This window comes from Microtus pennsylvanicus, chromosome 18 (assembly GCF_037038515.1).
Source record: "Microtus pennsylvanicus isolate mMicPen1 chromosome 18, mMicPen1.hap1, whole genome shotgun sequence".
Lineage (NCBI taxonomy): Eukaryota > Metazoa > Chordata > Mammalia > Rodentia > Cricetidae > Microtus > Microtus pennsylvanicus.
The window spans coordinates 28549416-28564215 of record NC_134596.1 but is presented as its reverse complement, the minus strand read 5'-3'; the positions used below and the strand labels follow the sequence as shown (position 1 = coordinate 28564215).

General features: G+C 53.0%; 1 protein-coding gene across 4 annotated transcripts; it reads left to right on the top strand.

Annotated features, from left to right (window-relative positions):
- Positions 1-2: 2 nt before the first annotated feature.
- On the top strand, positions 3-9883 carry Fes (FES proto-oncogene, tyrosine kinase). Of its 4 annotated transcripts, none has more exons than XM_075952729.1 (19): positions 3-123; positions 606-827; positions 954-1127; positions 3329-3425; positions 3625-3808; positions 4421-4558; positions 4629-4748; positions 4928-5050; positions 5148-5334; positions 5465-5548; positions 6062-6271; positions 6590-6712; positions 7031-7084; positions 7592-7710; positions 8062-8156; positions 8249-8372; positions 8870-9027; positions 9136-9258; positions 9529-9883. In XM_075952729.1, exons 2-19 carry the CDS (start codon positions 615-617, stop codon positions 9669-9671), a joined length of 2469 nt encoding a protein of 822 aa, XP_075808844.1. In that variant the 5' UTR covers positions 3-123; positions 606-614; the 3' UTR covers positions 9672-9883. The 4 variants fall into 4 exon arrangements, with proteins under 4 accessions (XP_075808844.1, XP_075808847.1, XP_075808845.1 ...); XM_075952732.1 differs by having other exon boundaries at positions 7-123; positions 8279-8372; XM_075952730.1 differs by having other exon boundaries at positions 12-97.
- The last annotated feature ends 4917 nt before the right edge of the window (positions 9884-14800 follow it).

Genomic DNA, 14800 nt, shown 5'->3' with positions numbered 1-14800 from the left:
CTGGTAATCAGGAACTGGGCTGAGTGGATTCTGGGCCCGAGTTGGTCCGCTGCTGCCTGCCCCCGGAACAGCTAGCTGCCCACAAGTTACCGCAAAGGTAACTTCACCTTTGCGGTCCAGAAGGTTAGATAGGGTATGGGCAAGGGGTGGCAAGGGGTGGCAGTGGGTGAGAACTGGAAAGGGGCCAGGCAGATGCTCTGGGAGCCTGAAACCTGTTGGGGGTGGGGCTGGGAGCTTGGGAAGGGCAGGAGAGTCCAGTGGTGCCGAGCAGTCCAGCAAACTTGGCACTGTTGAGGACCCTGGTGCAGGATCCGGGACCATCCAGGGACCGTGTGGGTGACGGACCCTATTAGGGATCTCCAGTCCGTTCCTGGAAAAGGAACCACTGGCTCTGGGACCTGGCCCTGCACACAGGAAAGAGCAAGTGCCGTCCCCAGCCCAGGTTGCTCTCTGTGCCTCTCGGTTTTTCTGCTGGATAGGACTCCACCCATGTCCTGCCCGGAGGGAGCCCTCTTTGACCTTACTAGCCTTTGGCCTCTTTTTCCTGCCCTTCCACCTCCAGCTGCTGCTTTGTCACCACTGAATGACCTGGTCTCTGTCCCTAGGACACCAATATGGGCTTCTCTTCGGAGCTGTGCAGCCCCCAGGGCCACGGGGCAGTGCAACAGATGCAGGAAGCGGAGCTCCGCTTACTGGAGGGGATGAGGAAGTGGATGGCCCAGAGGGTCAAGAGTGACCGGGAATATGCAGGACTGCTCCACCACATGTCCCTGCAGGACGGCGGAGGCCAGAACTGGAGCAGTGGTCCTGACAGCCACGTCAGCCAGGTGAGCTTCCACTCACCCGGCTTCTCCCCAAACCCTTAGATGTTGGGCTGGAGAAATGTAGCACGTCTAGGCTCGAGGGCCGTTGTCACGCTCTTCCTGCTTCCCCATCCCCACTTTGTGCCGTAGTCCTGGGCAGAGATCACGAGCCAGACAGAGAACCTGAGCCGGGTGCTCCGGCAGCACGCGGAAGATCTGAACTCGGGGCCCTTGAGCAAGCTGAGTGTGCTGATCCGGGAGCGGCAGCACCTGAGAAAGACGTACAACGAACAGTGGCAGCAGCTGCAGCAGGAGCTCACCAAGGTGGGTGTGCACCCCGAGGAGGACTCTCACAATCAGGAGTTGCACAAGAATGCCTGCGGAAGCGGAAGTCACTGGCCGCAGGCCTGGCTCCAGGATGGCTTGTCTGACCCTGCTGCTGCTGCTGCTGCTGCAGCTTCCTCTTTTTCTCCCCCAGCTCTGGCTAACCTGCTACAGGGCCTGTCGAGGCATAGGTCTGTGCATGAGCAGAGTGTTGAAGCCCAGAATGGGTGAGACTAGCGCTTGCCTCCGAGATCAGTGCAGCTCAGGGGTGAGGGACTTGGGGTGGCCAAGTCCGTCTTTGGCTCAGAGTGGCTCCTTCCAGGGACCCAGAGACAGAGGTCTGTCGAGGTCTCAATTCCAGCGGCTCTTCAACTATAGGCTGGGGTGTGTGCGGCTGCTTTGTCTCCCACGTTCACTGGTCAGCCTCCGAGTACCACACCCCTTTCAGCACCACAGAGCTAGGTCTTCCCATGGACCCACAGCGCCCCCTTGTGGTCCAACTTCCTTTCCTACCTGCATCCTAATTCAAGGGTCTGCCCGTTTGTGGGGTCCTAGCCACGCTCGTTTAGGACTCTATGTTTCGGTTACAGAATGGAGTAATTTCTCCAGACTCTTTGGCCTACATGCCCGAAATATTTACTAGCTGGCCCTTTAAGACTGGCCAAGCCTATGAATTTAATCAGTAACAACGAGGTAACTGAGGTTTCAAGAAGCAAATGAAAGCTTGCGTGCTGTGTCCCGGCACCCAAGCCAGAGAATTTGGATAAGGACTCCAGTCTGTGGCCACCACCTAGTGTCCTGTTACCAAGAACATGCCGTGCAGGACCCTATGCAAATTTAAAATGTGGGAAGTTAGCCGGTGGCGGGCAGCGGGTGGTGGTGGCACGCTTGCCTTTAATCCCAGCACTCGGGAGGCAGAGGCAGGCCGATCTCTGTGAATTTGAGGCCGGCCTTGTCTATGAAGTGAGTTCTAGGACATCCAGAGCTGTCTCAAAAAAAAATGTTGGAAATTAAAGAGTTGCACACGCCAGGTCTGTAATCTTGCATTCAGGCAACAGAAGCGAGAAGATTGCAGGTTATTCTGGGCTATAGAGCAGGACCCTGTCTAAGAGGAGGGGAAAAAAAGAACAAAAGAAAACTAAGGGCCACTGAGAAGGCTCAGTATGCAAAGGCACTTGCTGCCAAGCCTGCCAGCCTGAGTTTGATCCCTGAAATAAGGAGAGAACCAATGCTTGCAAGTTATTCTCTGATTTTATGTGTGCTATATCATATGCACACCTTCACACACACACACACACACACACGCATGTGCGTGCGCACACACACACGCACGTGCACAAAGAGCTGGAGAGATGGCTGCGTGGTTAGGAGTGCTTACTGCTCTCTCTCAGAGGATCAGAGTTCAGATCCCAGCACCTACATCAAACAAAGCTCACAAACGCCTATAACTTTAGTCCCAGGATATAATAGCCCCCTCTGGCTTTGGAAGGACATGCCTTCCTGCGCACACACACATAAATAAAATGAGACAAACCTTTGAGATGATAATAATTCAACATGAAATCGAGTGTAGTGATTCATGTCTGTAATCCAGAGATAGGATTGCTGCAAGTTTCAGGCCAGCCTGGGCTACAGAGTGAATTCTAGGTAAACCTGGACTAGAGTGAGACCCTGCCTCAAGAAAAAAATGGGGAAAAAGAAAAGAATTTCTTTTTTTAATTATTATTATGTAGTGTTCTGCCCTGCATGTATGCCTGAGGGCCAGAAGAGGGCGCCAGACCTCATTACAGATGGTTGTGAGCCACCATGTGGTTGCTGGGAATTGAACTCAGGACCTCTGAGCCGTCTCTCCAGCCCAAGAAAAAAATTTCAATGTGATAACAACAGGAGAGGAAGCTGAGCCTAAGGGGCTTTTGAGGGTGGAGTCATAGGAATATTTTTACCTGAGGCCAACTCTACCTGCCACCAGGTAGTCGGGTCCTGCCCCAAATTTCTTCCTGGCCCCTTCAGCAGACCATCTATAACTCAGCTCCTCTGACCTCAGCAGCCAGCTTCCCCAGAAGTCTCCAGACTCTTCTAGAAGTATAAGTTAGGCTAACCTGACACCCTGGATAGCACAACCTTTCTAAGGCTCTACCTCAGCTAGGACTCCCAAGGCTTGAGGCTCGGCCTCCCCCCCTCTGACCTCCCTTTTCTTCCAGACCCACAGTCAGGACATTGAAAAGCTAAAGAGTCAGTACCGGACCCTGGTTCGCGATAGTGCCCAGGCCAGGCGCAAGTACCAGGAAGCCAGCAAAGGTTTGGGAGCTTTCCTTCCCGACGGGAACAAAAACTCAGCCCAGTAGACCTGTCTACGGGTGCCCAGGGGTGGGGTTGCTGCTTGGGCCTCTGGAATACCAGCCCCCTGAGCGTGTGTGTGTGTGTGTGTGTGTGTGTGTGTGTGTGTCTATGTGTGATACCCCTCCCCCACACACACCTCTTACCTCCCACCCGCCAGACAAGGATCGAGACAAGGCCAAAGACAAGTACGTGCGCAGCCTGTGGAAGCTCTTTGCACACCACAACCGCTACGTGCTGGGCGTGAGGGCCGCACAGCTGCACCACCAGCATTACCACCAGTTCATGCTGCCTGGCTTGCTGCAGTCGCTGCAGGACCTGCACGAGGAGATGGCGGCCATTCTGTAAGCCCACAGCCCCATTCCATTCTAACCAGTGGTAAAACGTAAGACCGGAACTGGAGCCGGTGGGCTACGTACTAGGCCTGGGAGACACAGACTTGGGGTCAACAGCACATTAATGCCTTTTTTAAAAAAAGATTTATTTATTTATTATGCATACAACATTCTGCCTCCATGTATGTCCGCACACCAGAAGAGAGCGCCAGATCTCATTACAGGTGGTTGTGAGCCACCATGTGGTTGCTGGGAATTGAACTCAGGACCTTGAGAAGAGCAGCCAGTGTTCTTAACCTCTGAGCCATCTCTCCACCCCCCCACATTAATTCCTTATATATTTATTGGGGACCTAGCTCCTGAGTACTTCCTGTGTACCAGGAACTGCCCTATGTGCCTATAAATATTACCAGGAAGCAGAAGGCCAAGGAGGGCCTTAAATGATTTGCCTAAGGTCATTCACTTGCAAATGAGCAGAGTTGAAAGTGGCGGGGTGGAGGTGGGGCGCGTCGTCCAACCTAGAATTGCTCCTGAACCACACCAGTGTCCTAGGCTGAGTGGCCCTCTTTGCCCAGCCCGAAGCCCTCTAACTCAGTGGTTCTCTGGGGTGGGGGGGTACAGGAAGGACATCCTGCAGGAATACCTGGAGATCAGCAGTCTGGTGCAGGACGATGTGGCGACCATTCACCGGGAGTTGGCGGCAGCTGCTGCCCGCATCCAGCCCGAGTTGGAGTACCTAGGCTTCCTCCGGCAGTACGGGTAAGCCAGCCCTTATCCTTGGCTCCCGGACCTCTGACCTAGTCACTGAAGGACCTTGTTCCACCCACAGATCCACCCCCAATGTGCCACCTTGTGTCACTTTCGATGAGTCGCTTCTTGAAGAGGGTGAACAGCTGGAACCTGGGGAGCTGCAGTTGAACGAGCTGACCTTGGAAAGTGTGCAGCACACGTGCGTGGTAGTGCATGGTAGTCTGGCAGACTACGTGTGTGTGTGTGTGTGTGTGTGTGTGTGTGTGTGCAGGGAACCCTTAGCTAGGTGGCCAGGCTAGGTTGGCTTTGTTAGGGTGCGTGTGGCAGGGTAGGGGGATGGGGGGGGATACAGCTTTCACCATCCTGTCCTTGGTGCAGGCTGACCACTGTGACAGATGAGCTGGCCGCGGCCACCAAAGAGGTGCTTAGCCGGCAGGAGATGGTCAGTCAGCTGCAGAGCGAGCTGAGGAATGAGGAACAGAGCACCCACCCCCGGGAGCGGTGAGCAGGCCCCACCTGTGGCAGCCTCCTGGCTCCCCTCCACTATGCGTGCACACTTCAGACTGAGCTTCTCCTCTTGCCCTGCTCCTGCCTGCAGGGTGCAGCTTCTGGGCAAGAGGCAGGTGCTGCAGGAGGCGATGCAGGGGTTACAGGTAGCGCTATGCAGTCAAGACAAGCTTCAGGCCCAGCAGGAGCTGCTGCAGAACAAGATGGAGCAACTAGGCACTGGCGAGCCCCCGGCTGTGCCGCTCCTTCAAGATGACCGGCATTCCACCTCCTCCGCGGTGAGATGCCCGGCCACCAACCGCCATGCACCTCCTCCCTCGCCAGCCTACCTGCAGGGGCTGTGCTCCTCATGTTTGCCCTCCCCCTCCCTAAGCCTGACCACCCGCTGACGTCTGTCCCTGGCCTCAGGAGCAGGAGCGAGAGGGGGGAAGGACACCCACACTGGAGATCCTTAAAAGCCACTTCTCTGGAATCTTCCGCCCCAAGTTCTCTGTGAGTAGTGCTAAGGCTGGGCCTCTACCTCTGCCCATCTAGCTGGGCCAGGCCAGGGGTCTCAGACATCCTCCTCCATGCCCTAGATAGAAGGACCTGCCTAGACTTCTTTCACTGTGCAGCGGGTGGGGTGAGGGTGGGGGAGCATCCTTTTCTTCCTTGGGGTTCCAGGCTTCAGATACCTCCAAGCCCCAACAGCCCCCTTGGCCTCTCGTCATCACCCCTGAATGTTGTTGCAGGGCCCTGCAGCCTTGGCTACTCCATTGCTCTGTCTGCTCTGGGAGTGATGGGGAGGCCTGTGGTTCAGAGGAGAAAAGTACTAACTTGGTTGCGATCTGATAGCCTGGGCTTCCCATCCAAGCTGTGCTCAGAGTGAGTGTGAACCAGGCCTCTCTAGTGTCATGGGAATAGATGTAGGAAGGAGAGCAGCGTAGGAGACAGAGGGACCCCACACTAGCCCAGTGTGCTCCTGCTATGAGCCAGCCCAGTGACTCCTCTGCATGTTCCCTTCAGATCCCTCCGCCGCTGCAGCTTGTTCCCGAGGTGCAGAAGCCCCTCCATGAGCAGCTGTGGTACCATGGGGCCCTCCCTCGGGCGGAGGTGGTTGAGCTGCTCACACACTCGGGGGACTTCCTGGTTCGGGAAAGCCAGGGCAAGCAGGAGTACGTGCTGTCCGTGCTGTGGGACGGCCAGCCCCGGCACTTCATCATCCAGTCCTCCGACGTGAGTGGGGCTGGGACCCTGAGCCTTCTGGACCCCACTCCTTCCTTCTCCTTTCCCTCTCCAGGGAAACGGCCTAGATGACTTTGAGAGAATAAGGAGTAGCTGGCATCTTAGGTGCCTCTTCTCTCAGCTGGAGGGGGCCCCAGAGAAGGAAGATAGCGGGGTGCCACGTACCACACTCCACTGCCTCTACTTTGTGTCCTAGAGAGCCCCTGTCTCTCTCATGCTTTTCCTGTCCTCTCTCAGGGCTCAGGGCTCCTCCCCAAAGGAAGCTGCTGACCTCATGTCTCCCCCACACCCCTAACCCCTGCCTCACAGAACCTGTACCGGCTGGAAGGGGACGGCTTTCCCAGCATCCCTTTGCTCATCGACCACCTGCTGTCCTCCCAGCAGCCCCTGACCAAGAGGAGCGGTATTGTCCTGTACAGGGCCGTGCCCAAGGTGAGCCTGTGGCTGGCCTGGCCTGTGCTGGGCTTGGGCTTCACCGGTCAGCCTCATCCCTTGGTCTCACTGAGAGGGTGAAGGGAGCGTTACCCCACAGGGTGGCCAGCCTCAGTGTGGGATGCCTTCCCGCCCATATATATCAGCCTGATCCCCGAATTATCTGAGTGTGTCCTGATGCGACCAACCCTATCAGCCAGTGTGACACACTGAGGCTCCAAGACAGACATAGTGTCTGCAGGAGAGCTATTCAGCCTGGCACAGGGCCCAGCACCTCTTCTGTTTGCTGGCTTCTGACGCCCCAGCCTCTCTCCTCAGGACAAGTGGGTGCTGAAGCATGAGGACCTGGTGTTGGGCGAGCAGATTGGAAGGGTAGGTCAGCCCCACCACCCTGGGATCCTCCAGCCATCTGGGGGCCACCTGTTACCTCCTCACCAGCTTCCTTCAGGCCCTTCACCAAGTTCCACCTTGGGTTTTACCTCCAGAGTCCTAGAGGGTCTCCCTGACTTAGTGTGACTCCAGCCTGTACCCTGGTTCCTTCGTCAGAAAATAGCAAACGACTCCTAGGCTCCCCCCAGAAGCCAGCACCCTGCACCCAGCTCTTGCTCCCCTCAAGGGCTTCTTACCAAGCTCCTCTGTGAATGTAAAATGCCTGTCACTTTTCAATCAGAATGCTTTTCCAACCCAAAGAAAAGTGATTTCTGGGTTTCCCACGTCACTTCTCAGGGAAGGTGGCACAGGTTAACTTTTGGGTCCCTGCTGGGGGTGCATTTCCTAGAGAGCCACGGTGACAGCACGAACAGTGGGGACAAGGTGGGCTGCCCCCCTTGAGAAAGGTCAGCAGTACCGGGAAGCTGTGTGAGCCCGGGACTGTTTCAGGGGAACTTCGGAGATGTGTTTAGTGGCCGCCTCCGAGCAGACAACACCCCAGTGGCTGTGAAGTCCTGTCGAGAAACACTCCCACCCGACCTCAAGGCCAAGTTTCTTCAAGAAGCGAGGTGGGTGATAGAATAAGTATGACCTTGTATGTTCCTTGTATGGAAGGGTCCCTTGTATGTTCCTTGTATGGAAGGGTCCCTTGTATGTTCCTTGTATGGAAGTGTCCCTTGTATGTTCCTTGTATGGAAGGGTCCCTCTGTGCATGGCCTGGCATTCAATCCTCTGAGTCCAAGTAGCACCCATAATGCAAAGAGGTACTGAGCAGGACCCCACCTGCGGTCACCTTTCCAGGATTGCTGGCATTTAAGGCTTTTCTTTAGGGGGTGGGGGGTGAGGGGAGAAGCAGAGGGTACTAGGGGGAGGTGCAGAAGGCTGTGGGCACACGTGGCCTAAGCAGCTGTGCCCCACAGGATCCTGAAACAGTACAGCCACCCCAACATTGTGCGTCTCATCGGGGTCTGCACACAGAAACAGCCCATCTACATTGTCATGGAGCTGGTGCAAGGTGAGCGGAGGAGGTGCTGGTCTCCAGAGGGACGGCTCAGCTTGCTGGGGTTGGGGGGCTTCCACCAGGCTCAAGGCTGCCCTCACCTCCAGGGGGCGACTTTCTCACCTTCCTGCGGACAGAGGGACCCCGCCTGCGGGTGAAGACGCTGCTGCAGATGGTCGGGGATGCAGCGGCAGGCATGGAGTACTTGGAGAGCAAGTGCTGCATCCACCGGTGAGTGGACTGCAGGCCCCGGCAGGCCCCGTCATGGTGGCCGCCTGGCAGAACTGGTCTCGAGTGCCCTGTGCTGGAGAGTTTACACTATGTCAGTATGTGTGCCGGTGCATACACGTGTATGTGTGTAGAGGCCAGAGATGAGTGTTAGGTGTCTTAATCTTTTACCCCTTTATTTTTGGAGACAGGGTGAGACAGGGTGTCTCACTGACCCCAGAACTCATGGATTTGGTGACACTGGCTAGCTGTCAGCTCTAGGGATCCACTTCTTCCTCATCCCCCAGTGCCGGGATAACAGACAAGCATTGCCAGCTTTCTCTATGAGAGCCCGGGATCTGAACTCAGGTCTTCATGATTGATTGCACAACAGGCAGGCACTTTAGTGTGCCACCTCCTAAGCCCCAGGGAACAGCTATTGTTCATTGTCTAGAGCGTTTGACTCCGCTGGGCAGACAGCACTGCCTGGAGGAGATCAACTTCTGCCCTGTCTCACCCAGGGATCTGGCTGCTCGGAACTGCCTAGTGACCGAGAAAAATGTACTGAAGATCAGTGACTTCGGAATGTCCCGAGAAGAAGCCGATGGGATCTATGCAGCCTCAGGGGGCCTCAGACAAGTCCCTGTTAAGTGGACTGCGCCCGAGGCCCTTAACTATGGTACCTGATTCTCACCCACCCTGGGCTGCAAGGCTGACGGCCGGGCATGGTGGACTCTGGGTCCCTGAATGCAGACTATCTCCCCATGTGGCCTCGTCTCCTTTGCAGGCCGCTACTCCTCAGAGAGCGATGTCTGGAGCTTCGGCATTTTGCTGTGGGAGACCTTCAGCCTGGGGGCCTCACCCTATCCCAACCTCACCAATCAGCAGACGCGGGAGTTTGTGGAAAAGGGTGAGGCCACAGATGCAGGACGGTGCCTCAGGGCTCCTAGCTGAGATGCTGCAGCTGAATGCTTCCTTCTCAGAACCTCCTACTGGGGCAGAATAAGAACAGGCTGTAGCTACCATGGGTGGCAAGCCTATTTATGCATGGTGGGTTAGGGGTTAGAACCTAGGCCTCTGTCTTGGGGTTCTTAGTAGACCAGATTGGCTCCTTAAGGGTGGTGAGTCTGAAGCCATCTGGTCCCTTCTCACACTGGCTCCATTGTGCCTGTCTTCGCAGGGGGTCGTCTGCCTTGCCCGGAGCTGTGCCCTGATGCAGTCTTCAGACTCATGGAACAGTGCTGGGCCTATGAGCCTGGGCAGAGGCCTAGCTTCAGCAGCATCGTGCAGGAGCTGCAGAGCATCCGCAAGCGGCATCGGTGAGGCCTAGGGGCCCCTTGCTGAAGCCAGTGGCCTGTCCAGAAAAGAACGTACCTCCTCAGCAGCGCTCAGTCCCTGTTGGACAGCTCCAAGACCTGGGTTCCAACCGCCAGCAAGAGGGCTGCTGCAGAGTGGCGCCCCAGGGAGGCGCTCTGTCCCAATTCCTGCCCAGCTTCCTCTCAGGCAGAGAAAAATAAAACCAGTTGTGCCCATCAGGTAATCTTGGCATGTGTGCTCCTCTGGAGGCCAGGGGCCAGTTCTAGGAGAAGATAAGCAGGGTCCTTATGGGACTGGGAAAAGAGGAAGGGCAGAGAGCCCACTTGGCTGGCAAAATTTGGTGCTAGGAAGGAGCACAGGGTGGTATACAAGCTTTGACCAGATGGTGGTGCTGTTCCCTAGAAAAGGCTCACAGCTTTCTCAAAGCTGCCCAGATGATGAATGTAAAGACACGGTTTTCTGGGAGCCTTTTTTGGTTTGGTTTGGTTTGGTTTGGTTTGGTTTGGTTTGGTTTGGTTTGGTTTGGTTTGGTTTGGTTTGGTTGTTTTGTTTTGTTTTGTTTTGTTTTGAGAGAGGGTTTCTCTGCAGCTTTGGAGCCTGTTCTGGAACTCGCTCTGTAGACCAGGCTGGAATTGAACTCACAGAGATCCACCTGCCTCTGCCTCCTGAGTTCTGGGATTAAAGACGTGCACCACCACCACCTGGAACTTTCTGGAATCCTATGGAGATAAAAAGCAGGTTGATGTACAGGTGGCCACAGAGGTGTGAAAATCAAGGGATTATAAGTATCAGAGAGTAGCTGACGCCGTGGAAGTGAAGAACGATTGCAGAAAATTTAGGAGGAGACGAAGAGTTAAAAATCAGAAAACAGGTGAAATAAGGCTTTCCCACAAAGAAGAAATGCTTTCCTAAGAGCTCAGCTCTCAAAATGGGTGCCTGAGCAAAGTCGAGGTCCCCCAAATCCTCTTGAGCATGTTCCCGAGAGGAATGACTGAGAGGGGGCCCACCCTGAGTGAGGGGACCACCATCCTGTGGACCAGGTCTCCAGACACTAAACGGGACAAGGAAAAAGTCAAGCTGGGTATAGTGGCTCCTGTCTGTAATCCCAGCACTTGGAAGGTGGAGGCAGGAGGGTCAGGAATTCATCTACATAAAACCCTGTCTCAACAACAAAAACAAACAAGAAAGAAAGAAAGAAGGAAAGAAAGAAAGAGCGAGCCAGGCGGTGGTGGCACACGCCTTTAATCCCAGGACTTGAGAGGCAGAAGCAGGCTGATCTTTGTGAGTTCGAGGCCAGCCTGGTCTACCAGAGCTAATTCCAGGATAGGCACCAAAACTACATAGAGAAACCCTGTCTCAAAAAAAAAAAAAAAAACAAAGGAAAAAAGAAAAAAAGAAAGAAGTCGAGCCACTGGCATTGGGTTCTTATTTCTGCACCCCAGCCCACCATGCCATATACCGCACAGCTCTGCCATGTCTTCCTCACCACAGTGAACTCTCAGAAGTTATGAAAAGGAATATGCCTATTTATTTGTTTGCTTATTTTCCTGTCACGGCTACAAAATCAATAAACCTAGTTACTACAGATCCCACCCAAGATACTATATTGAGGTCATCGCCCAACCAGAAAAATCACAAAGGCAAATGCCCTAGATGCCATGGCCTTAAACATGACCATGGTTACAAAATTAAAACTGACAGGACACAGTTACTTAGGCATCAGGTGGGCGGGTGCCCAGAGAAGAAGTCCTGCACCTGTCCGAGGAGGTCGGCTGGCCTCAAACTTCCAGCAAGCTTGGAAGGGTGGCACACACACCTGTCATCGTTCCTGGGGAGGTGGAGACAAAGGCACCAGTACGTCTTCAGCTCTGTCCCCACTGTCAGATTCCGTCCTATCTACACCAGCTCTTCCTTCTGAATAGCCAAGCCTTGTCTCGGGTTGTCAAGGCCCGCCTGCAGCCTATTTATATCTTATGTTCATTGGTATTTTGCCTGTTTGCATATCTGTGTGGGTGTTGGGACCCCTGAAACTGAAGGCATAGACAGTTGTGAGCTGCCATTCAATGTGGGTACTGGGAATTGAACCCTGGTCCTCTGGAAGAGCAATCCGTGTGCCATCTCCCTGATTTGCATTTCTTTCTTTCAAAGATTTTATTTGTTTGTTTGTTTATTTATTTATCCTTAGCCCCCAGGATTTGCGTTTCTTTTTTTAAAGATTTTATTTGTTTGTTTGTTTATTTATTTATTATGCAATGTTCTGCCTGCATGTATGCCTGCAGGCCAGAAGAGGGCGCCAGATCTCATTACAGATGGTTGTGAGCCACCACATGGTTTCTGGTAATTGAACTCGGGATCTTTGGGAGAGCAGGCAGTGCTCTTAACCGCTGAGCCATCTCTCCAGCCCAGAACTTGCATTTCTTAGGGCTGTTACTGCCTACCTCTTGTAAAAATCTGTCAAATGTTAGACCCCAGCTGCAGAGACTGCAACCTTCCTTTTCCTACCCACCAGGGCAGAGGCTCTTTCCCCGTAAACTGACAGGCAAGTTGACTTTACCCACCTGCCCACAGTCAGACAAGTTAGGTACCTCCTGGTCTTAGTGGACACATCCTCACCACAGCATAAGGATTCAGACCGTCTCTGACCTTCTCTGGAAGACTGTAAATGGAGACCACTCTTTGGTTTTTCAGCCGCCCAGAGCCGAATAATCACGCAGAAACTATATTAATTTTAACCCTGTTTGGCCAATGCCTCAACTTATTTCTAGCTAGCTCTTACATCTTAAATCAACCTATTTCTATTATTTTATATTTTACCACGAGGCTTGTGGTTTGTTACCTCTTACTTCCTGGGCAGCTGCAAGGCATCTCCTTGACTCCACCTATTCTCTCTAGATATCTCTTCCAGCCTGGCTATATTCTGCCCTGTTACAGGCTGAAGCAGCTTCTTTATTAAGCAATGGTAATAAGATATATTCATAGCATACAAAGGGGAATCCCACGTCAGCCCTCATGCCTCACTGATCACCTACCCACTCCCTTTCTGTCACCTTCCCTCCCTCCCTTCCTCCCTCCCTCCCTGCTATAAAACCTTATTGATCAGTGCCTACCCCAACCTCTGTCCCATCCCCAAAATAACATCAGGGATCAAGTCCCTCTCTCTCCTCCAGACCAACATCTCTCACTCCTTTTCCCTAAATGGCAGGACCCCTTCAAGGTAATTCTTGTTACCTCCACAGCTGCTAAACTTAGGGCCACCCTCATTGGATTCATCTCTCCCATCACAAGCCGCTTACAGCTGCAAAACTGCTTGTTTGTGGCTTAGCACCCCCTCTCAGTTGACGCGAGACCATCACATCCCACTGCCTGGCTCCTCTTTATTGTTCCGTGGATTTAGGAACTGCCACAAGGCTGCAAGCAATCAGTTGCCCGGATCTATTCGGGCTGTTGTCCCTTAGCTGGCTGGCTGAGTCTATAAGTGTACCAAGAGCGGCAGAGCAAGCCTTGGGTCCCATTTAGTCATTCCAGTCTGCTTAGGGGTTGCTTGACCACTTGAGAGAAAGGAACCTCTTGGAGGGCAGGACTGTACTATTCTGAAGTGTGTGTGTTTGTGTGTCCGAGCAGGGTCTCACCTATCCCAGACTGGCCTCTTAACTCTCTGTATACTTGAGGGTGAATTTGATCTTCTGGTGCTCTTACCTCTGACTCTCAAGTGCTGGGATTACAGGCTCGTGCCTGGTTTATATAGTGCAGGGGACGGAACCCAGGGCTTCGTGCATGCTGGGCAAGCACTCCTCTTTTTTTTTTTTTTTTTTTTTGGTTTTTTGACACAGGGTTTCTCTGTGGCTTTGGAGCCTGTCCTGGAACTAGTTCTTGTAGACCAGGCTAGTCTCGAACTCACAAAGATCTGCCTGCCTCTGCCTCCCAAGTGCTGGGATTAAAGGCGTGCGCCACCACTGCCCGGCCCGACTTGTATTTCTGCAGGTCTTTGTCAAGACCCATCAAGATGTACACTTAAGATTTGTAAATTTGGCTGGGTGGTGACAGCACATGACTTTAATCCCAGAACTTGGATCTCTATGTGTTTGAGGTTAGCCTGGTCTACAGAGCTAGTTCCAGGATAGCCGGGGCTACCCAGAGAAACCCTGGCTAGAAAAACAAAACAACAAGAACAAAAATAGATTTGTAAATTATACAAGAATTTACAAAAAGAAGAAAAAGAAGGGTCACTAAGAGAGAAACTGGAGCCTTTGGAAATAAAGTTTCTCCCCAAAATTCAGTAGAAAGACTAGGAAATAAACCTCTGTGAACACAGGGCAAGCACAAACAGCTACGGAGAATTACATGCTGGTGGAGACCTACATCTTAGCATCGGCCATTCCCGCTGGTACACATCCCTAGAAAAATGTCCCTGAAGATGATACAAAAAAAAAGGGAGTTAAACAATGAGATTGCATTTTCTATCTAGTTAGTCAACTAAAAGTTGCTGCAGTAGTATTTAACTGCTGCTTTTCAACAGGTGAGCAGTTTCTCCAGAAACTGTTGGAAAAGCCGAGCATCATCCATCATATCAGGGCTTATCATTTGCCCAGGAAAACTCACAGCTGCAAATCTGTCCAAAGATAATGTCTCAGGCTGGTTGAGCTGCTGTAACTAAATACCATAAACTAGGTAGTATATAAATAACAATTGACTTACACGCCTGAAGAGTGTGAGACATGAGTAGATTGGGGTGCGCATTTGTATGTGCGTGCGTGCGTGCGTGTGTATGTGTGCATGTGTGCGTGCGTGCGTGTGTGTGTGTGTGTGTGTGAACAGAGGGTACTTTTTGGTATATAGATGGATTCTTCTATGTCCTCACATAGCAGAAGGGACAAAGCATCCTTCCTCCTGGGATGCTTTAAATGTTTACTAACCGCCCCCCCCCCGTGTGTGTGTGTGTGTGTGTGTGTGTGTGTGTGTGTATGCTCGTGCACTATGGTACAAGTGGGAGATCGGAGGACAGCTTGCAGGAGTCGGTTCTTTCCTTCCACTGTGTGGATTCTGGAGATCAAACTCAGGTCATCTTTACCCACTGAGCCATCTCACTGGCTTCCGGGTTCCTTTTATTTCAATAGGACAGGGTCTGGCTATACAGC

Coding starts and splice junctions, on each gene's coding strand:
- Fes (XM_075952729.1), top strand. CDS start 615: ATGGGCTTCTCTTCGGAGCTGTGCAGCCCCCAGGGCCACGGGGCAGTG. Junction 4,749..4,927: donor TTGGAAAGTGTGCAGCACAC/GTGCGTGGTAGT, acceptor TCCTTGGTGCAG/GCTGACCACTGTGACAGATG. Junction 5,051..5,147: donor AGCACCCACCCCCGGGAGCG/GTGAGCAGGCCC, acceptor TCCTGCCTGCAG/GGTGCAGCTTCTGGGCAAGA.